Source organism: Lactuca saligna, chromosome 4 (assembly GCF_052625555.1).
Source record: "Lactuca saligna cultivar CGN05327 chromosome 4, ASM5262555v1, whole genome shotgun sequence".
Classification (NCBI taxonomy): domain Eukaryota; kingdom Viridiplantae; phylum Streptophyta; class Magnoliopsida; order Asterales; family Asteraceae; genus Lactuca; species Lactuca saligna.
In genome coordinates, this window is record NC_136420.1 from 8169899 (window position 1) to 8194915 (window position 25017).

Sequence of the window (25017 nt, forward strand, 5' to 3'; positions counted from 1 at the left end):
GTGTACAAATGATGATTCAAATGATGTTGGATCGTCAAATGGAAGAAACAAGACGCCTGCTTAGGCAGAATCGTGAAGAACCGTCAATTCAAGCGGAAGAGCCCGAGGAGAATGGAGGGCAATCTGAAGGAGAAAACTTTAGTGGAATCATTGGTCAAGACGAACAACCAGTGGTTAGACGCAATAACCAGTATGGAGGAAATGATGGTCGTGGGTGCAAGTATAAGGATTTCATGGCATCCAAACCACCATGCCTATCCGGAAGCCCGACGCCGGTGCAAGTTATGGATTGGATCTCTGAAATGGAGACTATGTTTGAAAGTTGCGAATGCAGCAACAGGCAGAAGACCGCTCTTGCGATCCCTCTGCTAAAATCTAGCGTGTTGAGTTGGTGGAAGCTGTTAGCTGACTCTATGCCCAAGGGAGAGGCAAGCAAAATGTGTTGGGAAGACTTTTATGAACAACTAAAACTGCAATACTGCTCCGAGCAGGACCTTCTGGAAATCAGTAATGAGTTTCAGAATTTGAAGAAGGGAAATTGAGCGTTACTGAATACGCTACAAGTTTCACGGAAAAGATGAAGTTTATCCCATATTTGGTGCCTACAGAACTCTCTAAGGTCAACAAGTTTGCCCTTGGACTACCAGCGGACTATGGTCCAATGGTTAAGCAAGCAACCACATTGAAAGCCGCCATCTGGGCTGCTAGAAATGTTGAGACCCAGATCAGGGAAAAAGGTCTAGAAAGGTCAGAGGTTGGTGAGAAAAGGAAAATCGATGGATTTTCAGGGTCCAGCAAGAAAAGTAAATTCTCGAAGTCTAGTTCGAGAGGAAGTGGAGGAAAGGTAAAGGCGAAATGGTGCGACAAGTGCAAGAAGAAGCATCATGGGAAGTGTGGCGGGGAAACCACATGCTTCAAATGTGGAAAGCCAGGGCATTATGCCAACGAATGCACCTTCACCAAGAATGTTTGTTATGGTTGCGGTGAGGAGGGGCACATCTCAAGAGATTGTCCGAAAAAGAAGGAAGCATCAAGACCCAACATTCCGCCAAAGCCAAAGGCGAGAGCATTCCAGATGACACTGGAAGCTGCTAAAGATGAAGCTGATGTCGCTTCAGGTACCTTTCTCGTTAACAAATTGCCTGCCCAAATTTTATTTGATTCTGGAGCCAACTACTCCTTTATATCGCATGAATTTGGTAGAAAACTAGCTTTGCCTATTGTGAGACTAGATAATGCTTTATTAGTCGAAGTTGCTAGTGGCAAGATTGTACCTGTTAGCCATCGTATGAAAAACATTTTAATTGATTTGAATGGGAATAAGTTCCACGAGGAATTATTACCTATAGAACTTAATGGTTTCGACATCGTTTTAGGAATGGATTGGCTTAGTGCCAATGATGCCGAAATTTTATGCAAGAAGAAAATAGTGAAAGTGAATTCACCTGGAAAGGAATCGTTTATGGTGTATGGAGATAAACGCAGAGTAAATTCTGGAATCATTTCCCTAATGAAAGCCAGAAAGTGTTTGACTAAGGGATGTACATCATATTTAGCATTCGTGATCGATGCTAAGAAGGAAAAGAAGGTGATGCAAAATATTCCTGTTGTGTGTGATTATCCGGAAGTATTTCCCGAAGATCTTCCTGGATTACCGCCCGATCGACAAGTAGAATTTCGTATTGACTTGTTGCCCGGAACAACGCCAATTGCAAAAGCACCTTATCGATTAGCACCGACGGAGATGAAGGAGCTAATGATGCAACTTCAGGAGTTATTGGATAAAGGTTTCATTAGACCTAGTTCATCGCCCTGGGGAGCTCCGGTGTTATTCGTAAACAAAAAAGATGGAAGCATGAGGATGTGCATTGATTACCGAGAGCTGAATAAGGCAACAATAAAGAATAGATATCCGTTGCCGAGGATTGATGACCTGTTCGATCAGCTACAAGGTTCAAGTTATTTCTCAAATATCGACTTGAGGTCAGGATATCATCAGCTAAAAGTAAGAGAGCAGGATATAGAGAAGACTGCATTCAGAACCCGATATGGACACTATGAGTTTTTGGTTATGTCATTTGGACTAACCAATGCTCCTGCAGCATTCATGGATTTAATGAACAGGGTTTGTAATCCGTTCCTTGATAAATCTGTGATAGTGTTCATTGATGACATTCTGATTTATTCAAAAAGCCAAGAGGAGCATGGCAGACACTTGCGAGAAGTTTTGGAAGTCTTGAAGAAGGAGAAGCTGTATGCGAAGTTCTCCAAATGTGATTTTTGGATTCGAGAAGTCCAATTCTTGGGTCACGTGGTCAACCAAGAAGGTATAATTGTTGATCCAGCAAAGATTGAAGCTGTAATGAAGTGGGAACAACCAAAAAGTCCCACGGAGATTCGAAGCTTTTTAGGATTAGCCGGATATTACCGAAGGTTTATCCAAGGATTTTCTTCGATTGCTAGTCCATTAACAGCTTTGACCCACAAAGGAGCTACTTATGCTTGGAGTGATAAGCATAAAGAAGCATTCGAGAAGCTAAAGAAGAAACTATGCGAGACACCGATACTTTCTCTACCCGATGGAGTTGAAGACTTCGCTGTTTATAGCGATGCGTCTAGTGTTGGATTGGGTTGTGTTTTGACCCAAAGAGATAAGGTGATCGCGTATGCATCTCGACAGCTGAAAGAGCATGAAAAGAACTACCCGACTCATGATTTGGAGTTGGTAGCGGTAGTTTTCGCTCTGAAAATATGGAGGCATTACCTCTATGGCACGAAGTGCAAACTTTTTACTGATCATAAGAGTCTCCAATATCTCTTTAGTCAGAAAGAATTGAATATGAGGCAACGACACTGGCTGGAACTACTTAAAGACTACGACTGTGAGATACTTTACCACCCCGGTAAAGCCAATTTTGTCGCTGATGCTCTCAGTCGGAAAGTCAATCTTGAAAGGAGAAGGCCAAGAGCGTTGAGAATTGAAGTTGTCTCGACTATTTTGGAAAGTATAAAGAAAGCTCAAGAGGAAGCTTCGGAGAAGAATGACCGAAAGGAGGAACGTTTGGGCAAAACGTTGGTGTTCGGTATAAACAGTCACGGACTGAAGGTGTTCCAAGATCGGATTTGGATACCTAAGACAGGAGGAGTCAGAGATCTTCTGATGGAAGAAGCTCACAAGACCATGTACTCAATTCATCCCGGTAGCACTAAAATGTATAGGGACCTGAAACCCTATTATTGGTGGCCGACGATGAAGCTCGACATTGCGAAGTATGTGGCCGAGTGTGTGACTTGTGCAAGAGTCAAGGCACAACATCAGAAACCGTACGGGAGTTTAGAACCATTGCCTGTGCCTATGGGTAAGTGGGAAGACATTACTATGGATTTTGTCACTAAACTGCCCAGAACAAAGAATGGTCACGACATGATTTGGGTGGTCGTTGATCGATTCACTAAGAGTGCGCATTTCATAGCAGCCAACGAGAAATGGTCTATGGAAAAGCTTGCGAATTCTTACGTGAAGGAAATTGTGAGACTTCACGGTGTTCCGCTAACAATTGTGTCGGATTGTGATAGTCGTTTCACCTCAAGATTTTGGAAAAGTCTACAAGAGGAATTGGGTACCAAGTTGTGTTTAAGTACAGCTTACCATCCGCAGACTGATGGTCAGAGCGAACGGACGATACAAACACTTGAAGATATGTTGAGAGCGTGTACCTTGGAATTCCTAGGTAATTGGGATGAACATTTACCTTTGGTAGAATTTTCCTATAATAATAGTTTTCACTCGAGCATAAAGATGGCACCTTATCAAGCCTTGTATGGACAGAAGTGTCGTAAGCCGTCTTCTTGGCTTGAGGCTGGGGAAAAGCAGTTTATGGGGCCGGAGATAGTCCATCAAACTGCTGAAAAGTTGAAAATAATTAGGGAGAGAATGTTAGTAGCTCAGGATCGACAAAAGAGTTATGCTGACAAAAAGCGAAGACCGATGACTTTTGAAGTTGGAGATTCGGTTTTGCTTAAAGTCTCGCCGTGGAAGGGACTTATAAGATTTGGAAAAAGGGGAAAGTTAAGTCCAAGGTTTATTGGACCGTTTAAAGTTCTTCAGAGGATTGGGAACCAAGCTTACAAGCTCGAACTACCAGAAGAACTGAATGGAATTCATAACACTTTCCATGTCTGTTATTTGAGGAAGTTCATGGGAGAAGTTCCCGACATAATTCCACTTTCAGAGTTGAGGATCGATGAGAACAAAAGGTTGATTGAGGAACCGGAGGCAATTGTTGACCGAAAGACTAAGAAATTGCGACGTAAGATGGTGGAGTTAGTGCTTGTCCGATGGAAACACACGAATGGGCCAAATCTCACCTGGGAGACGGAGAGTGACATGATGAGTCGCTATCCGCATTTGTTTGCTGGTGTGTGATTCCGGGGACGGAATCATTCTAAGGTGGAGAGAATTGTAACGCCCGTGTTTCTAGGCTTGCCATTTTTAGCAATTTAATAGTCTAGGTTAACCTTGTAACTCAACTTGAAATAATAAGAATGTATTATTTGTGAATTATTTGAATTATGTGATTTATGTGTGTATTTTCTTAATTTTTATAATTTAATAAATTAAGAATAAAATAAGCGTCAAAATTTAAGTGTGAGATAAGCCCGACATCTTTTCATAAAGTTGTAGTGGTCGAAACAAGGATTCCGGAGATATAAGGAATGCCAAAATCCGAGTTATAACGAAGAAGTTATGACCTGTCGAAGTTTCGAGACAGAACCGGTACGACGCTGAGTGACGTAAAATATGAATTTAAGATAGAGCGATATTTAGCCTTAGCGATCTAAACGAAAGTCGTAGATTTCGTTAAACCGAGAGCGTGCATAAAAGGAACGCCCAAATCTGACTTTGTATGAGGAAGTTATGATTTTATGAAGTTTCGACTTAGCAGTATACAGCCCGAATACTCGATTTGAGATCGAGCGGTTTTTAGCCGAAACAATCTAAATGAGAAATGAAGATCTCGTTGTTAGTAGCGAAACAATGAAAAGTTAGGCGAGAACGGACGTCAGACGAAGAAGTTATGAATTTATAACGAAGTTTTTCTGTCCCGGCCTTCTAAAAATAAATAATAAAAATAAAAGTCAAAATTTGCCGACGGAGTCTAAATGAAAGTTGTAGAGTATGGTCTGACCTTCGCGTGGATATAAAGAACGTCGAAAACGGAGCTCGTATGCGAAAGTTACGCAATTTAGAAGTTTGACAAGTCAATTACGCCCCGCGTAATTTGAGTACGCCCCGCGTACTCAGTCGGATGCAACTTGTCTGACCAATACTCGAGTGCCACCAGTCGACGCACGCAGTGACGTCAAAGTACGCCCCGCGTAACCCGAGTATGCCCCGCGTACTGAGTACGCCCTGCGTAATTTGAGTACGCCCCGCGTAATCCCAGACCCAGCAGCCTATAAATAGAACTCGAATTCAGCCATTTTCTCTTGTTCAAACTCTTCCCTCTCTCTAAGTTTTGCCTCGATTTGCGTTCCGTTTATACCCCAAAGCCCCGGTATCATTCCCGAGCCCCGAAGTAAGATCCGAAGCCCCGAGGATCCCGAAGAGCGTTATTCCCGAGCCGAAACGCTGCCCGCGAGGAGCCCGGTTTTGTGAAGATCTTCCAGATCTACGGAGAAACACCTCTTCTGCAAGCCGTAGTGCGGCCCAATCATCTTTTGATCAAGTGAGTGTGTAGTTATTTTCATTCCAACGCAATATTATGAAGTATTTCCTATAAAATACGTGTTATGTGTATATATTTGGTTGTTATACGTGTGAGTGTATATTCACTCTCTTCTATCTTATAGATCTGATGTATTCTCTATGAAATACGTGTTATGTGTGTATGTCTCATCTGTTATGTGGAATATGTGTTGATTAAAACATGTTATACAGGTTTTTAAACTATGTATAAAAATGTATATTTTTATCTACTAATATGTTGGGTAGAACATGGGTAGATAATTGGTGTGTAATAAACAGATGAGAGGCCTCGGTGTTATTAGTGTTATTCTAGTCATTCAGCAGAGTATGGATGACGACCACGGACTATTCTAGACTGTCCTGTGGAACACTAGCAGGCTCATTACCTGTAGGTGTTGTGAACGACGTGTTCACCGGTGTACTCTATCCCCCACATGGTTGCCTTTAGGATACTTATTATTGAGGAAGCCCCTCTGCAGTAATATCCGTCCCGATGAAAAATCCTGAAATAGGTTCCTTATAATAGACGTTATTTTTAGGAACGTAAGGTGAGGATAACGGGAATGGGTAATCGGGTTTATTGTTGATTGTTGAAATTAAATATAATTATTGTGGGTTGAAAACCCTATATGCTCACCAGGCTCCCAAGCCTGACCCACTCAGTTGAATTATTTTACAGGAAGTAGCGCAAGAGCTTAAGATGGGCGAACATCAAGTTGTTTTGTTTACAAGTCTGTATATGTATATATTTGTTGAATGACTTGTAATGCTATCGTTTATGCTTTATGATCTGTATCGGAACATGACATCCCGACTTTTGATTGTGAAATGAAATCATATTTCTTTATGAAATGTTTTGATAAATATCTATTTTATCATGTTTTGTTTTTGGGAACAAATTACGCATCTCTTTTAAAATTAAAAGGATTTACTCTGAAAATTATTTTAAAAAGCATAAATGAAATCGGTCTTTTCTGGCCGAGATTTTGGGGATGTCACAGTAAAGTGGGTTAGATCTGATCCCACATCGGCTTGGAAGGAGAACGAAACATTTCCTTATAAAGGGGTGTGGATACCTTCCTTATCACAACGCTTTTTAAAGCCGTGAGGGCAGCAGATCCCATAAGAACTCTGCAGTTAAGCGTGCTCGGGCGGGAGTAGTACCGGGATGGGTGACCCCCTGGGAAGTCCTCGTGTCGAGTGGCCCAAAGCGGACAATATTGTGATACGTGCTAGAGGGGGGGTATTACAAATGGTATCAGAGCTAGGGCACGGGTCGATGTGTTCGACGGGGACGTCGAACCCTATAATGGGGGGTGAAAGTGGGTTAGATCTGATCCCACATCGGCTTGGAAGGAGAACGAAACATTTCCTTATAAAGGGGTGTGGATACCTTCCTTATCACAACGCGTTTTAAAGTCGTGAGGGCAGCAGATCCCATAAGAACTATGCAGTTAAGCGTGCTCGGGCGGGAGTAGTACCGGGATGGGTGACCCCCTGGGAAGTCCTCGTGCCGAGTGGCCCAAAGCGGACAATATTGTGATACGTGCCAGAGGGGGGGTATTACAGTGTCAATTGCAGTTCTTGCTATGCCAGTGTCTCCCTTAGCGATTTTTTCAAGAATTTTATCCACATAGTGTGTTTGACTCAAAATCAAACCACTTTGGGTTCTTGTGATCTTCACTCCAAGAATCACATCTGCTAAACCCATATCTTTCATGTCGAACCTGGATTTCAACATATCCTTCGTGGATCTTATTATCTTGTCATCACTACCAATGATAAGCATATCATCAACACACAAACACAGGATGACATAACCATGAGTGGTGTTTTCACATAGATACACTTATCACACTCATTGATTTTAAAGCCACTTTCCATCATGACTTGATCAAACTTTTGATGCCATTGTTTAGGAGCTTGTTTTAATCTATATAGAGACTTGACAAGTTTACAAACCTTGTTCTCTTGTCTTGAGGCAATGAATCCCTCAGGTTGCTCCATATAAATTTCTTCTTCCAACTCCCCATTTAGGAAAGCCGTTTTCACATCAGTTTGATGAACTTGCTAGTTTCTGATAGCTGCAATGGCAAGAACTAATCTACTGGATGTTATCCGTGTTACCGGCGAATAGGTATCAAAGTATTCTAGACCTTCCTTTTGTCTATAACCTTTGATTACTATTCTTTCCTTGTATTTATCAATACTGCTATCAGGTTTCATCTTTCTCTTAAAAATCCAACGGTAACCTAGTAGCTTGCTACCTGGAGGCAGATCTACTAGTTCCCATGTATGATTTTGTAAAATAGATTCTACCTCATTTTTGATGGATTCTTTCCATTGAGGTCCCTCAGAAGAAGTTACCGCCTCTTGGTAGGTTTTAGGTTCACTTTCCACCACATAGGTGAAAAAATCATCACCATATGTTTTTTCAACTCTAGCCCTTACTTCTTCTGGGTTCTATCTCTTCCTCCTCGGATTGAGCTTGTTCTTCCTCTTGAACAACTTCGTTATTTCGTAAAGATGGGATTTCAACTTCCTTGTTCGAACAGGGAAACACATCTTCAAAGAATGAAGCATTCCTTGATTCCATTATGGTATTCTTGTGTATTTTAGGATTCCTAGAATCATGCACAAGGAACCGATAAGCACTACTACTTTGTGCATACCTAATAAATACACAATCCACTGTTTTAGGCCCTAACTTTTGTACCTTAGGTGGTGGCACTACCACTTTAGCTAGGCACCCCACACTCGTAAGTACTTATACAATGGCTTTCTACCCATCCAAAGTTCATACGGTGTTTCATTCTTTTCTTTGTGAGGTATCTTATTTAAAAGATAGTTAGCTGACAAAATAGCTTCCCCCCATATTGACTGGTTTACACCCGAACTAATTATCATGGCATTGACCATTTATTTCAAGGTATGTTTCTTTCTTTCAGCAATTCCATTGGATTGAGGTGAATAGGGTGATGTGAATTCATGATGAATTCCATTTTTAGCACAAAAATTAGCATAGGGAGAAACATATTCCCCACCCCTATCACCTCTAACCACTTTAATTCTCTTGTTGAGTTGATTCTCAACTTCATTTTTGTACAAGAGAAACTTGTCTATTGCTTCATCTTTACTCTTAAGTAAATATATGTAGCAATATTTCGTGCTATCATCGATGAAGCTATTGAAGTATTTGTTCCCACCTTGAGTAGGAATTGACTTTAGATCACACACATCAATGTGAATTAAATCAAGAGGTTCGGTGTTTCTTTTGATTGTTTGGAAAGACAATCTAGTTTGTTTAGCTTTAACACATGTGGGGAATTTGTGATTTGAGTCAATATTAAGTTTTGGTATGTATTCTAGTTTAATTAATTGCTTAATTGAATTATAATTTACATGTCCTAAGCGACCATGCCAAACATTTGAACACTCAAGCAAATAAGCAGAACTAGAACTTTCATTATTCATTTTGTTTGTCACCATTACATTCAATTTAAACATGCCATTCAAGGCATATCCTTTTCCCACAAACATACCATTTTTGGACAAAACAAACTTGTTCGACTCAAACACTAGCTTAAAACCAAATTGGTTCAACAAAACACCCGACACTAGATTCTTACGAAGTTCAGGAACATACAAGACATCCCTAAGCTTCACTTCTTTCCCCGAAGTCATTTTTAGAATGACATCACCAACACCTTTGATATCCAGCATTTCCCATGTAGAGCTTTTCACCATCTTCAACTTCTTTGTAGGTGTTGAAAACACTTTTGTCATGACACACATGACGAGTAGCTCCCGTGTCAATCCACCACTCCTTTGAATTTGTATTCATGGGATTCACTTCAGAAACCATAGCCGTGAGATCAGTTATCATGGCCACCAACTCCATGTTATCATTAAACATGTTTGCTTGACGGTTTTCCCTCTTAGGTTGAGGGCACTTAGAAGTCTTGTAACCCGGTTGGCCACAGTTGTAGCACTTGAACTTCTTCTTGAAAGTTCCTGTCTTGGGGCCTAGGTTTTTTGCCCTTTGCTTTCCCTTTGTGAGGTCCCTTTCCTTCGCTTTTGGAAGTTTGACCAGGTTCCACCACATGAACCTTAGAAGACTCAACTTCACTGCCTTTCTTCAAGGTTATTCTATTATCTTCTTCAATGCGAAGACGCACCACCAGTTCCTCCACAGACATCTCCTTTTGCTTATGCTTAAGGTAATTTTTGAAGTCTATCCAACTAGGAGGAATCTTTTCAACCATTGATGCAACTTGGAATGATTCATTAAGATCCATCCCTTCTGCATTGTTATCATGTATGATGACCTGAAGGTCTTGGACTTGACTCATAATAGATTTCGAGTCAACCATTTTGTATTCCAAGAACTTAGCAACAACATGCTTCTTAGTTCCAGCATCTTCTGTCTTATACTTCCTTTCCAACGACTCCCATAGTTCCTTAGTAGTTGCAACTTTACAATAAACATTGTAAAGTGTATCTGTTAGCCCATTCAACACATAGTTGCGGCACAAAAATTCTGAATGCTTCCATGCATTCACTGCAGTCACAGATTGAGCATTAGCCTGCCCCTCAGCAATTACAGGAGCAATTTCTGTTAGGAATCGAGCCAGGTTCAAGGTGGTCAAGTAGAACCGCATCTTCTATTTCCACCTCTTGAAGTTCAGACCAAAATTTTTTCTAGGTCTTTCAACATGATTAGCCATGATGTTTGGAACCGGTGCATTTGGGTTCACAACAGGGGTAGCACCAACAACAGGAGTTCTAGTACCAACGGGAGTCGCAGACATTCTGAAAGAATCGCAATCACAATCAAATATATTAGTACAGGAAAAAAAATCGATACAAACTCGATTTTAGAATAAAAGAACAGAAAACGAAAGTATTAGAACAAAGAATGAATCTGTTTAAGATTGTTAGAATAGTGTCTTTGTTTTCGTCCTTGAGAGGTTCCTATAAAGAAAAATTAGATGCAAACGATGTGGTTGAGGCTCGAGTTGGACTCAATTCCCTTAAACAGATTCGCCATCTGTTCCCATGGTACAACAACCTAAATAGTATTGTGTACTGCCGGATATCACCACTTGCCTGAAAGAATCGCCGGAAGCAGGAATGCAGAGAAGGAAGAAGAAGAAGAGTAATTTCATTCGTGTGTCTGAATGAGAAGGCAAGGTCTTCTTTTATAGTTGAATCGTGAAACGGAAACAAATCACTAATTGATTGAGTGTTTAATGGCAATAAATGTCATTAATTACGCAATTAATGCATCCGTTATAGAATTCAAAAATAGGTACCAAAACTGTCAAGTTTAACAAAATCAGGGTAGCGCGTGCCCAAGTTTTCGGAGCTGCATTTGTGTCTGCAGGTCGTGCCCATGGACGAGTTCGGTGTTTTTGGTCTACGGAACCAAGATTTTCACCCCCTTGCGCGTGGGTAGGAATTTTTGCATAACCATAGACACAAGCTTGTAAGCCTTCCTTTCAACGAAGCTTATAAACTTTGTTGAGTTTGGTCTCTATACCAATGTGGGACTCATTCCCACATTCCTCTCTTTTGCTAAAATTATTCTCGAATACGCATCTTTGAGTATCGATATCTCATTCACTTATACTCTATTTTGGACATATAATATATCGTTTCAAATTCCTCATTGAGGAGAACATAAACCCACTTAGAGTTCGTTATATATACAACATATGTATATATTTATATATGTCCAATGTTAGTAAAAAATTATAAATATTTTGTAGCACCTGGTTCCTGGTATGTATTCTTGATTATTAACTTTCCTTATGTATTGCATTTTAATCTTCGACTCGGCGAGTTGAAGGGCTAACTCGCCGAGTAGGAGCAGGACTAGACACGGGATCAGCTCTGTCTACTCGGCGAGTAGGTTCGTGGGACTCGGCGAGTAGACCCTATCTGGACTGAAACCCTAACCCGGGTGTTTGCACCCTATTTAAATGATCTAACCAAGCCTCCATTTCCCCTAGCACTCCCAGAGATCTGTAGAACAAAACCCTAGCCCTTTATGTCCTTGTGGGTGATTTTTTTTAACATTGTGAAGGTGGTTTGGAGCTTGGGAGAAGAAGGAGAAGGTTGAGGAGTGCAAGAAGAGAAGAAGATCCGGAATCTACTCTGTGAGGGGATTCTATTCAGGTAGAAAAGTTCCTACCTTGATCTTTAGTCCATTGAACCCCCCTCCTTGTCCCTAAAAAGAGGTTTTAAGCCCTAAGAACCTAAATCTCTATGTGTTTATGGTTAATTTTTTGCAAGGACTTCGGATTTGGACCTTTAGGACATCCTAGTAGCATAAAGTCTCTGTGGTTGAGGTGATTGAGGTCCTCTTAAAGAGCTTGGAATTGCATGTTTGAGCTCATAGGGCCGTGCATGCACGTAAAGTTTGCAACTTTACGTGGTAAACATGACCTAGGACCATAAATCTGTGGTTTTGAAGCATTGCATGTCTCACATCTGGCCTAATCGGGAAATAGGTCGAGGGACTCGGTGAGTCCCAAAGTGGAACTCGGCGAGTTCTATGAAGATGGTCTTAGACTCGGCGAGTTGGATGAACAACTCGGCGAGTCCTAAGAAGATTGCCTGGAGCTCGCCGAGTTGTTCTTCAAACTCGGTGAGTCATATGAACTTTCGCAGAGCAAGAGGGGTTTAAGCGTTGAAGGGTCAACCCTTCATAACCGCACGCGGAATTAACCGTGTAACGAAGTCCCTGAAACCCCCAAACCCTCGTATGGGGTGTTCTGGTGTGGATTGGAAGCGAGTAGGGGATCCGCTCGAGGAACTCGGTGAGTCCAGTCAACTGGAAGTTGACTTTGACTTGGATTTCGACCTGGTCAAGGGTAAAAGGGTCATTTTACCCTAAGAACATCTAGCAATGTTTGATTGATCATTTTGTGGGATTTATAGCCGGAGGACATTCGGAGCAGCAGCAGCAGTAGACAGTCAGTTCCCGATCAAATCAACAGCTACGTTGAGGTGAGCTACCTTCCAGTAGCGGTGGGTCTACGACTACAATGCCGGCCCACCAGTAGGAGTTGTATGTGCTAGTGACAGTAGGGGGAGATAGTCCCCAGATTACCGGTCGAGAGGGCCGAAGGGGCGGTCATGCCCAGCCATGCTAGATAGATTACGAGATATATGTGTTATGTGGTAATAGTAGGGGGTGAAATAGTCCCCAGTATCCGGTCGAGAGGACCGAAGGGGGAGACCAGCACCCAGATATGCTAGTCAGTATCCGGTCGAGAGGACCTAAGGGGAGACTAGTACCCAGATATGCTAGTCAGCATCCGGTCGAGAGGACCGAAGGGGAGGCAAGCTCCTGGTTATGCTAGACAGTATCTGGTCGAGAGGACCGAAGGGGTAGGGCGGGCACCCTTATATGCCTGACGATATATGCATGTTATGTGATTGTATGGTATGTGGTAGGTTGGGGGAACTCACTAAGCTTCGTGATTACAGTTTTCAGTTTTGGTTTCAGGTACCTCTTCTTCGAAGGGGAAGGAGCCGGCGTGGTAGCGGCCCATCACACACATGCTTCATATTCCGCATCATGAGAACTTCTTGGGGAATTGTACTTTGACATTATTATGTTTATTGAAATGTTTTCCAGACATGCGATATCTTATTAAAATACTTTGATCAGTAAATGTTTTAATTCGAATGTTTTGTTAAAAATATGTTTTCAAAAATGAAATTTTTGGCTCGTATTTTGGGGTGTTACATATTTATACTAAATTTCCAACAATAGGTACATGGAATGGTTGGTTGAGTATTAAATATTTCATTTTCCCCCAAAAAAAAATTGACTGAAATGTATGTTGTAACGCCCGTTTATTTAAATAAATTAATAAAAGTAAGTCCCAGACTAATTTGTGAAGAAGTTTAGCAGTTAAGGGTTAAAAGTGTATGTTCTAGATTAGTTTTGTAAGTATTTATGAAGACATGGACTAAATGGTAATTATTGGGACTTCATTAAAGAGATTTTGGAGGTCTAGGGGCTGTTTGGTAAATCAGGTACAAAATTTGAAGGGAATTTCCGAAGTTGGGGTAGAAAAGGTAACTTAGGGGCCTTGGTTTGAAAGGATTTAATAAAAAAGGGACCATTCCTGCCCATATGGGATAAAGAGTGTTATGGCAGTGGGTATATAGCAGATATAATTCCCCGAAACCCTAACCCTATGGAGTGTTATATGCAGCCGCCAACTTCTCTACACCCTTGACCTCATCCAGCTGCAACCAACTCCTTCACGTTTTTTCGGCGATACGAAGACCCGACGGCCACCAGCGTCCATGCCATCGGTAAGAGCCACCCTCCAGCACGTCTTCGTCCCACTGCTAACGAGAACCAAGATCGGACACCGTCTCCTTCTTCCTCCTACTGTTGCTGCTATCCACGACAGTCGATGTCAATGTTGTTGATGTTCCATTGCAGACGACGACGAGCAATGGTTGTTGTCCCGTTGTTTCATCGCTGCGATTATGACGTCTACTCCAACCGCTACTATTGCAGCTGTTCTGTTGCATTAACGCCGCCATTGATCTGTTGCCGGCATGAACAAGGTTTATCGAGATCGGGCGATGGGACCCTTGGGAGAGACTAGAAGAGCTGAACGTGGTTGTTGTCATCGGAATCCGCCGTTGCTGTTGCCGTATCTGCCTCTGTTGTTCGTCATCTCACGCCACTGCCACCCCAGCGGCTGTTTCGTACTGTTGCCGACCTCCACCCGTTGCACATCTCTAAGTGGGGGTTTGTTCAAGTTAGCGTGATGCTGTTGCTGATTATGTTTCTTATGTGTATGTGTAAGCTTAGCCGAAGATTGAGAGAAAAACCCACCATGGCCGCCGACCATGGTGGTTGATTCCCTGAAACCATTTTCTGCCACCATCTCCCACCACCAACCACCACAAGGTGGTTGTGTGTGTGTTTATGTTGTTTAGCGTGTGTGTGTTAGTTAGTGTGTGTTAGTGTGTGTGCATGTTTATTTTTGGATAAAAACATTGTAATTGTAATTAGCATGAATAATAAAAATAATAGTAACCACCACCGTGAGCCGCCATCAACTACCACTACCTGAGGTGGTAGTGGGTGGTGCCCCACTAGCAAACCCTAATGGGCTTAGAGATTGGTGTTGGGCCTATTGAGCCATGTTTGGGTGGAAGACCCTAATTGTTAGCATTTGAGCCTTGGACCTTTTTGGACCCACTTTTGGGCCATTGGGTTTAGATTGTGAATTAAGCCCAAACTATTCCATGTCATTTATCTAGTAGAGTAAAGAACTTAATGGACTAAGTCCTTAATGGGCTAATTGAGAAAATACTAACATTTGAAAAATTATCAGGACACACACATGGGAATTATTTATAAGTGAAATATTAAATAATAATCATTGGCAGAAATTAATCTAAGCAATAATGGACTTAATGGATTAAGTCCTTAGTGGGTTAAGCCCTTAATGGGTTAAGTGAGAAACACTTAACCTTAATTATTATTTTATGAGAAAACCTAATTTCACTTGGGCTTTGTGTTGGGCCATCCAAGAATAATTAAATGGACTAGAGTAATTAGTTGGGCTCTAGGATAAGGCCCATATGAAGGATTGGGCCTAATTTGGAAAATTAGGCCATAAATGGTTATAGTTTGGGCCTAGATAGTTGTACGATATTGGGCCCTTAGAATGAGACATGTTGGACCGGAATGAGCAATTGGACCTTAAGGGAAGTCCATGTGGAGGTTTGGGCCCAATTTGGAAAATTGGGCCATATGTTGGGCTTTGATCCCTAGTTAACTTTGGGCCTATGGATTGGACCTGGGGCTTGGGTAAGCCAAGCTTAGGGTAATGTAGTAATTATCTAAAGTATGTAATTATAGTTATGTAGTGGAACCCAATTATTAATTGGGTGTTATTTTGATGTTGACAGATCGGGAATCTGTCATCTAGCAGCTGGGGTCGAGTCTACGGGGCTTCAGCAGTGTGAGATTGAGTCTACGGGACTTCAGCAGTGTGAGGTGAGTTTCCTTCCAGTAGGAACGGGTCTAAGGCCACAATGTCAGCCCGTTTAATTAATATTAGTTTCCGGACCTCAGTCCGATGCAGTAGGTAGAATGTTTGATGCCTTCGTGGCTCAGATAGGGTTTATGTGTTATGTGTTCCGGGCTACGACCCCGATGCAGTATGCAGTTTATGTGTTCATCCTAGTTGATAGGTTTATGTTATGCTATGTTATGCCCGGTTAGTTTCTGGACTTCAGTCCTATGCAGTTAGTTTCGGACTTCGGTCCGATGCAGGGGACAAGGTCCCAGTCAGTTCCGGACTTCGGTCCGATGTAGTTAGTCCCGGACTTCGGTCCGATGCAGAGGGCAAGGCCATGGTTAGTTCCGGACTTCGGTCCAATGCATTTTCCGGACTTCGGTCCGATGCAGTGGGCAAGGCCCAGTATGTGTTATATGTTATTATATGGTATGTGGTAGTTTGGGGGAGCTCACTAAGCTTCGTGCTTACAGTTTCAGTTTTGGTTTCAGGTACTCAGTATTCAAAGAGGAGCTCGGAAAGATTGCAGTGCACACACCATTTGTTCAGCCTGGGATGTTTATACTATGTTTGTTATAATATTTTGAGATACATTGCTTATGATTTTTATATGAGGTTTATCGACTATGGTCTTTATTATTAAATTGAACAAAATTTTCAGACTGTATTTTTAGGATGTTACAAGTTGGTATCAGAGCCTTGGTTTGAGGGATTCGGGCGCACTTCCGAGTGTGTCTGAACTCAAACTAAGGAAGTGGTATAAAGTTTTCAAGAGAAAAACCATGGTTACAAAATAATTTTGAGAAAAGAAAACAATTTTAGAAAAAGTATAAAGAAAAGAGTTTTAGAAAAAGCGAAAAGAGTTTTGAAAAGAGAAAAGGTGTGGTGCATGCAATCAGCCGAGCTCAAGTAAGTACTCCCAAATTACCCATACAATTTTATGTTATGAATATCAATTTCAGTTTCAGTAGAACAACATGCTAGAATAGGGCTAAGGATCTAGGAAGGATGTTTTATGTGCTTATTATATGTGTATCAGCTCTATGAGAATTGCATGCTAGTTAGGGCTAAAGATCTAAGGAGGATGCCTTATGTGCCTGTTATATGTGTACCAGCTTATTGAGAGATGCATGCTAGTACAAAGTAGCCAGTATGATAGCTAGAGTAGTATATGCTTTAGTATGTGTACTCAACGCCCGAATGCTGCTTGCTTTGTGCTCCTAGGAGTTCTAGTTGTGTTTCACTAACTAGTAAACGAATATGATAAGTTACATATTGCAAGGACTAAATAATTTCCGAAGGTTAGGCCTAGCCCTATTTCGTAGCTCTTTTCTGAGTCCAACCGTTGTAGGGTAGGGTCTCTCATTCGAAGAATTATCTAGTCTGAGTAATATGTAATAGTATTCGCAAGCTAGTTAGGGGAAGAAAGTAGGAACTTCTTATGCAGCTGATGGTGGGGAGTGAGTTAGTGGAGTCAGAGATTTCCCTAGGGCAAGCCTAGGATGAGATTAGCATGATATCAGTAGTAGTAGTAGAAGGGACTTGGTGGAGTGCAGTTCTTGAGGAAAGTACGGATAGATGTGGAAGGTAGTAGGGGCCCATACTACTGAAAGCGGAGGATCTGTACTCGAATCAAGGAAGGATGAGATGAAACCAGAGAACTTGTAGTGTGTGAGATCCCTCGAGTTTGGATAAGTATTGTGATGTTAGTGATGGTATATTTCCAAGTATAGTGATGCTATGTGGTAGACCAGATGGTAGTTCTGGTGTCGACGAGGGATCAGGCTCGAACTCTGTAGCAGGGCAGCTCGATGATCAGGTGAAAGAGTTCCTTCCATATGAGGTTATGCGCAACATCATTGACCAGACTCCTGTGATCCTCAGTAGGGATGTCAACGGGGGCAAACGGGGCGGGGAGTGCATCCCCCGCCCCCGGAATGTTCAGCCTTCCTACCCCCGCCCCCGCCCCCGAATCCCCTTTATTACCCCCGCCCCCGATTGATTTTGGGCTACTTTTTTTTTGGCAAAAAGAAGTTGTTATTTAGTCTAAAAGAAACTATTTTTTAGATAACAGATAATTATTTATAGAAGAATTTATATGTTAAAAATAAAAAAGTTATGGCATTTTAAAAAATTATACTAACAACTTAAAAACATATTTTTTGATGAATTTTGGAAGCTCAAAATAATGGTATTGTTTATTATATTTATATAGTTAATATATGTGTAATTTATTAACGGGGTCCCCATGGGGATTTCGGGACGAGATTTCCTACCCCCGCCTCCGCCCCCGAAATTAAAACGGGGGTTAACTTTGCACCCGCCCCCAATTTTTTAAAAAAATATCCACCAAACAGGACGGAGCCCCCACGGGACTTTTTGACATCCCTAATCCTCAGTATGATCAAGGATGGCATTATAGAGATTTGTGATGAGAGGCCGAGCACTTTCTGCACTGAGGTTGCAGACATGATAGGGACCTGTACGTTGATGTTTCAGGAATTCAGAGTTTGTGAAGCTTCAGATTGTCATGGGGGTTAGGGACCCCATTGTTAGCCGCAGATGAGTGGCATATGTCGCCAACATTTTTCGTACCAGACGTCTCGAAAGGAGACAAGATCTGACTTTCTTCCTATATCTTGAGGGATAGAGCACGAGATTGATAGGAAAAGGTTGGTAATGAGTTGAGTAATGATGCGGTTGATGCTATGTCATGGGATGACTTTCAGACTAGATTCTGGGAAGAGTGTGCCCAGACTTTTAAGGCGTGGAACTTGGCGCAAGAGTTGTTAGATCTCCACCAAATGACTGAGACTGTGGCAAAGATCACTGCCAAGTCTCGAGAAAGAGCTTATATGGTATCGCAGTATGCAGCAGATGAGGAAATGAAGAAGGTAAGTTATCAGAACATACTGTAGAATGATAGCAGGGAGATCGTGAGTATCTAAGGGTGCAAGACCCTGAATGATATGACTTCTAGAGATAAAGAATGGGATATGGACTTGGAGCACATGGGTAAGAGGGAACTAGAGCAGTTGATTATATAGAAGGGTCTTGAGAGGAGACCCAAGATTTCGGATCAGCTTTCTAGAGACCAGCAGGACCAGATTCGGTGCAACACTTGCGGGAGTAGGAGAGTACAACGTCATCTTGGTTTATTCCAAGACTGAGGAGTTGCACAAGAAGCACCTAGGGGAGGTGATAAAGACTTTGAGGAGGGAGAGAATTTTCGCAAGGTTCTCTAATTGTAAGTTCTGGTTGCGCGGGGTGCAATTTCTTGGGCACCTTGTCAATCAGAAAAATATTCTAGTCGATCCGACCAAGATAGAGGCCGTGATGCAATGGGAGATTCCGAGGTCTCCAATTGAGATTCGGAGCTTCCTGGGTCTAGTGGGTTATTACCGGAGATTTATTTGGATTTTTTAGAAGTTGTGTGATCTTTTGGATTAGCTGGTGTTGAAACCCTAGCACGGATAAGCGTGAGTTCTAGCAGATTGGTCATGGGTGATGAGAAGGATTGGGAATTCTTCCAGTCTGGTATGCTATAAGGCATTAGCTGAATTAAAGTGGGGGAGAATCGCCCAAGGATTCAGAAGCGGGAGCAGTTTTGAGACTAGAATAAATTTTGTATCCTTGTCAGGAAGGAAGACATCTTGAGCGACTGTATGGTTTGATGATAGTGTGAGATGGAAATTTGGAAAAACTTGCCAATAAGGAGATCGCGTTCCCGTAATGTTTTCTAGCAAGCCTTAGGGAATCCAGTTGGGGATTCCAGTCAGGATACGAGTTCAGCTGAGTACGGGTCAAGCGTGTGTTCGACCCATTCAGATAATGTTAGAGTGTTGTAAGTCTGCGGGTGTAGCCGTAGCATTCACTAGTTTCCAGATAGTGTTAGAGAGTTGCAAGTCTGCGGGAGTAGCTGTAACATTCACTAGCAGCAGATATTGATAAAGTGTTGTAAGTCTACGGGTGTGGTTGTAGCATTCACTAGGTTATTAGATAGCGTGAGTGCATCGTTAGGATGCGGGAATGCAATAGTACCCACCAGTTTGGGTATAGCAGTGAGGATATGGAAATCCACATATTGGGTTTCGGAGTTTCCCAGACAGATTAGACAGGGTTAAGCCAGTGATAAGATTGTAGAAGCCCCACTACAGAGATGAGAGTAAGGAAGCAGTGGACTGTTTAAGGTCATTTATGACATGAGGCTACCAATGGTCATGTAGCAATCACTTTTAGCCTTGGGTTTGGTGACATCAGGATTCGACGTATGGACTCGATCAGTTAGATCAGAAAGTTATTAGGGCCTCAGTGGCATGGTAATTAGTGGTAGCTAGTTCTACAGAAGGAATCTATTCACAAGTCGTATGAGGCGACTAATATATATATATATATATATATATATATATATATATATATATATATATATATCAGGGTAAAACATCCTAGGTTAAACATAATGGTGTGTGCACTACAGTAAGTCCGAGCTCTTCCCTTTGCTACCGGAAGTACCTAAAACCAAAACAGAAAACTATAAGCACAAAGCTTAGTGAGTCTCCCCAAACTACAAAATAACATACACATAATCATATAATCACATAATAACATAACATGGGCCTTGCCCGCTTCATTAGGCCCCGCCCGACATCGAACAATGTCTGGCATAGGGCCCCGCCCGACATCGGACCGAAATCCGGCATCGAGCCCCGCCCAACATCGATCAAATCTCGGTATACATATAAAATGTAACACTCTGAATCAGGTATTACCTTTGAAGCCCTTGAAATTTTAAATATTTCATAATAAGTCCCTTAAGTACATTGGGCGTACTTCATGGGTACGCTTACCGTACCATGCATGGATGATCGTGGATGGACAACATGTACGTTGGGCGTACAAAGGGTATGTGGGGCGTATGTGACGGATGTTCAAACCCTAATTTCCGGACTTGAGACCTATATAAGCAGGCTTATCTCATTTGAGCTTCGCCCTAACCAACCTCCTTCACCTTCAAACATCCCTGAAAACCCTAAAATAATTAGAGAGTGTGTTCTTGAGCTTTTGAGTGATTAAACACCATCCTTTTTGTGTGTTAGCCACTAAGAAGATGAGCATTCAAGCTTAAACAAAGAGGAGCTTTTGGATCTTACATTTTCAGTAGTCTAGGGACTTTAAGAAGGTAAAAAGCTTTCACCTTGGTTATCATTTCCATTTCTAGAGCTAAGGTTTTCTTCTTAGTCTCTTTTTGTGTTCTTGAACCACCTCTTGAGAGTTTGAGCAACTCTAGAGCTTACGAAGGATAGATATGAAGTCCTTTGGTCCATTCATAGCATAAAAATGGAGTCTTTATGTATGTTTTGACCTCATGCATGGATAAAGAATCTTGGAAAGGTCTTAATGGGTTATTGGGAGCATAGGGGACATGCAAAGGCATAAAGTTGCCAACTTTATGCCTTAGGAGGTCTTAATGAACTCAGATATAAAGTTTGGACGTTAGAACATCAAGTATTAATCACTTAATGAAAAATGTGCTTAATCTGTTTGTACGCTGGGTGTAACTTCGAGTACGTAGTGTGTACGACTTAGAGACTCGGTATGTTGTGTGTACCGGGGTGGTACGCAAGGCGTACACACAACAGATGGACTCGGACTTGTTTTGGGCTTGTAAGCCTTTGGGCCTTAATTGGTCATTGGCCATGGTCATGTGTTGAGTTAGTGGGTCAATTTATCTTTTTTGGGTCATGGATCCTAAGGCTGGGCTTTATTGGGCCATGACGCCCATTAATGATTTGGACATGGACTTTGGGCCCATTAGCAAAGGAAGACTTTTGGGAAATTGTAAAAAGGACTTGGGGTTTGGGTCCTCGAGTTTAGATTATGTCTGACCTTAACTTGGGTTAATGATATTATTGTTCAGCACGAATGGTTACAGACTGTTAGGCAAGCAGCTTTTGGATTCAGCAAACAGAGGTGAGTCTCCTCACCATACCAATGGGGTAAGGCACCAAATCCATCCCATTTTATGATATGTGGTACACTAGCTGTAGTAAAGATATGTGGTATGATAGTTAGTTGTATGCTAAGTGGTATGCTAGTGATTATATGATACTTCTGTTGGATAAGGTGTCTAAGTCCATAACTATTTCTGGTATGTACTTGACCCGACCCGGCATGGTCCATTTGGGTTGCATGGCACCATGCAATTGGATAGACTAAATGAGAGAAATAACACTTGGAGATTATTAATATATTATAAGTTCTAATATATTAATAATATTATTTGATTAGTTTGATCAAGAATTAATTTAGAATTAATTATGTGGTCAAAAGATAACTAATTAAATATATGGGTTGATTATGTAAATCATCCATATCTTGTATAGTGGGCTAAAAGGCTCCATGGACTATCAAGTTGGGTTCCACCCATAGGATGCTCCATGGATGCTCCATGGGAGTTACAAACCCATGGGTCATGGAAATGAAGAGTCATGACACATTAGGGTTTAACCCTAGATGTGTCAACACTATATAAGTAACATGTTCTCCACCTAAAATCGGCTACACTAAGAAACAAGAGGGCTTGGCCGATTTTGAGAAGTGTGTGTCCTCTCAATAGTTCTTCCAAGAGCATTTGGTGTTGTGTGAAGCATTTGAGGCATCACACTTGGGGTGCTAGGCTCACAAGGTTTCAAGGAACACAAACAACAACAAGGTAAGTTATTCTATCTATACTTTATGTTAAAATTGTTCCCCATGTATGCTAGATAGGAATATAACCTTGGAATTCAACTTTGCATGATAATTAGACAAACATAGATCCAAGGTTATTAGGGTTGCATGTACACTTAGGAAGTGTTAGAATGCTCAAAACCCATCAGTGGTATCAGAGCCTAGGCTTGTTTGCTCTTATTTGTGCTTAAAAGTTGAAAAAAGAATCGGAAATCTTGCTGTCTGCGAATGGACTCATCGAGTCTATAGGGGGACTCGTCGAGTTCATGAGTATCTTCAACCAACTCGGCGAGTGAGTTCATGCACTCGGCGAGTAGGGTCGACTGAGTGCAGAATTTCGATTTAGTTGCTGGAAATGAATTAGAAACATTACCCTAAACTGTTTTGGTAATTGAATACTTGTTTTTGGTGGTGTAATGTCTTTGCTAATTCATTTACAACAACTAATTATCAAAATTACAAAGTTTTAAATGTAATTTTTGATTGTGTTCATATTCATGTTCTTGTTCTTATGATGTTTTAGATGATCATAGGAATTATTTGTAACCTATGTGGTAGATTAATTCTTGATCATAATGTGTTTTAATGGAGTCCATAACTTATCCTTAAGTTATGGAAAACCAAGAGTCACACTTGAGTTAAAACCGTTAAAACAAATACAAGAGTTAGAAAAATGAAGAGTCTTCATTTTATTACTCTATTAAACTCATAAGTTACAAGAAATGAAAAGTTTTGAAAGTTACAAAACTTGCCCTCAAGTTTTGGAACAAGTAAAGTTAACTTAAAAACTTTAAGTTCCAACCCCTAGAATTTTAAAAGTTAAAATTCAACCCTTATACTTATATTATGATGATTTAATAATTATATATATATATATATATATATATATATATATATATATATATATATATATATATATGTATAAGAATAAAGTCATCTTACCGCTAGTACGCCTCATTCACGAAGCCGGTCTATAAGGTGGGTATAAGGTTGTTGCCTATAAAATGGTGACTTAATGGGTGTTTACTCTCACCCACCGCTTGCTTGACTGGTGGAGGGTCGTTAGCCGAACGGGTAAGACAAGGACTTATAAATTCTCATTCAAAGTATGATGAATATAATAAAGTAACTAAATGTTTTATTAAATTCCCAATCTTAGTTACTTTAGGAAAATGTGAATAAGGTGCTAATCCATGAAATTACACTTTACACTTTGTCTAAGTCGTTGGTGGAGCATGTGTGGTTAACCGGCACACTAACTTGGACTTAACAAGGTAGGTAAAGGGTGACTTAAGGTTTATTATAATATCGGTGGAGCGTGTGTGGTTTACCGGCACATCGATTGAGTGATAAACTTTAAGGGTACCAAGTGATTTGCATGGTTACTTCACACCTTGTTTTGTGATCCTTGGTATCCCAGTCACAAAACTTGGAGGGCACTCTCGAGATTGAAACATGCCTTTGAAAAAGTTCATTGGATCTCAAAGAATCTAGGAATTTCTAAAACCAATAAAAAACTAAATATCTAATATTTCGGTTTTCGTGGTGGAAATTGGTGAATCGTCATTCACCTACCTTTCAAATATGGTATAGCTTAGATTACTGCATACCTCTTCTAAGTTATATTATATTGTGATTGGATCCTAGCCTTAATATTACATTTGGGTGTTTTATTAAGGACTCTCTTAAATCTATACTAAACTTGTTCTTCTCTTTCAGATGTCTTCAAATAATGCTTCTGGATCGAATCCCAATGGCTCCTTTACTCTTATGAGTCTGTGTGGGAAAGTCACCTTTGATGGATCCAACTTCAATAAATGGATCAGAAACATCAGGATGATTACCCGCTACGAGGACAAAGAATATGTCCTTGACAAGGAGCTTAAGGAAATTGATGGGTCCACTGCAACTCCCCAGGAGATCGCTGACTTTCATACTCATGAAAGAGATGCAACCAAGGTGGCTTGCATCATGTTGGCCACAATGACAGCTGAACTCCAAAAGTCTTATGAGGATTTCTACCCTTATGAAATGCACCAAGATTTGATGAAAAGATACCATCAAAGTGCACGACAAGAGAGGTACGAAGTCATCTGCTCCATGATAACAACCATGATGAAGGACGGGGATTCCGTCACGAGCCACATGCAGAAAATGCAAAGGTATGTGGATCGTTCGCTGAAGCTTAATGTGAACTTCCCTGAGGAGCTTGCAATAGATATCATTTTGCACTCCTTACCATCGTGCTATGATCAATTCTGCATGACATATCACATGAACAAGGAAGAGGTCACCCTCAGCAAACTTCAGGGACTTCTCAAGACCGCAGAAACAGGTCTTAAGGGGAAGTCGGTTGCTATCACTCCTACTCCAGACTCAACTCCGGTCTTGGCAATCGGGCAAAGTCGAGGGAGGAAGAGAAAGAGATCTTTGAAGGGTACCAAGGCTCGGACCCTTGATGGCTCTTCTTCA

The 25017-nt window shown here is 41.3% G+C and overlaps 1 protein-coding gene across 1 annotated transcript; it reads right to left on the reverse strand.

Annotated features, from left to right (window-relative positions):
• Nucleotides 1–9702: 9702 nt before the first annotated feature.
• On the reverse strand, nucleotides 9703–10410 carry LOC145039249 (uncharacterized). The gene has a single exon (XM_078987327.1). The coding sequence runs from the start codon at nucleotides 10408–10410 to the stop codon at nucleotides 9703–9705; it is 708 nt and encodes a 235-aa protein (XP_078843453.1).
• Nucleotides 10411–25017: the final 14607 nt, after the last annotated feature.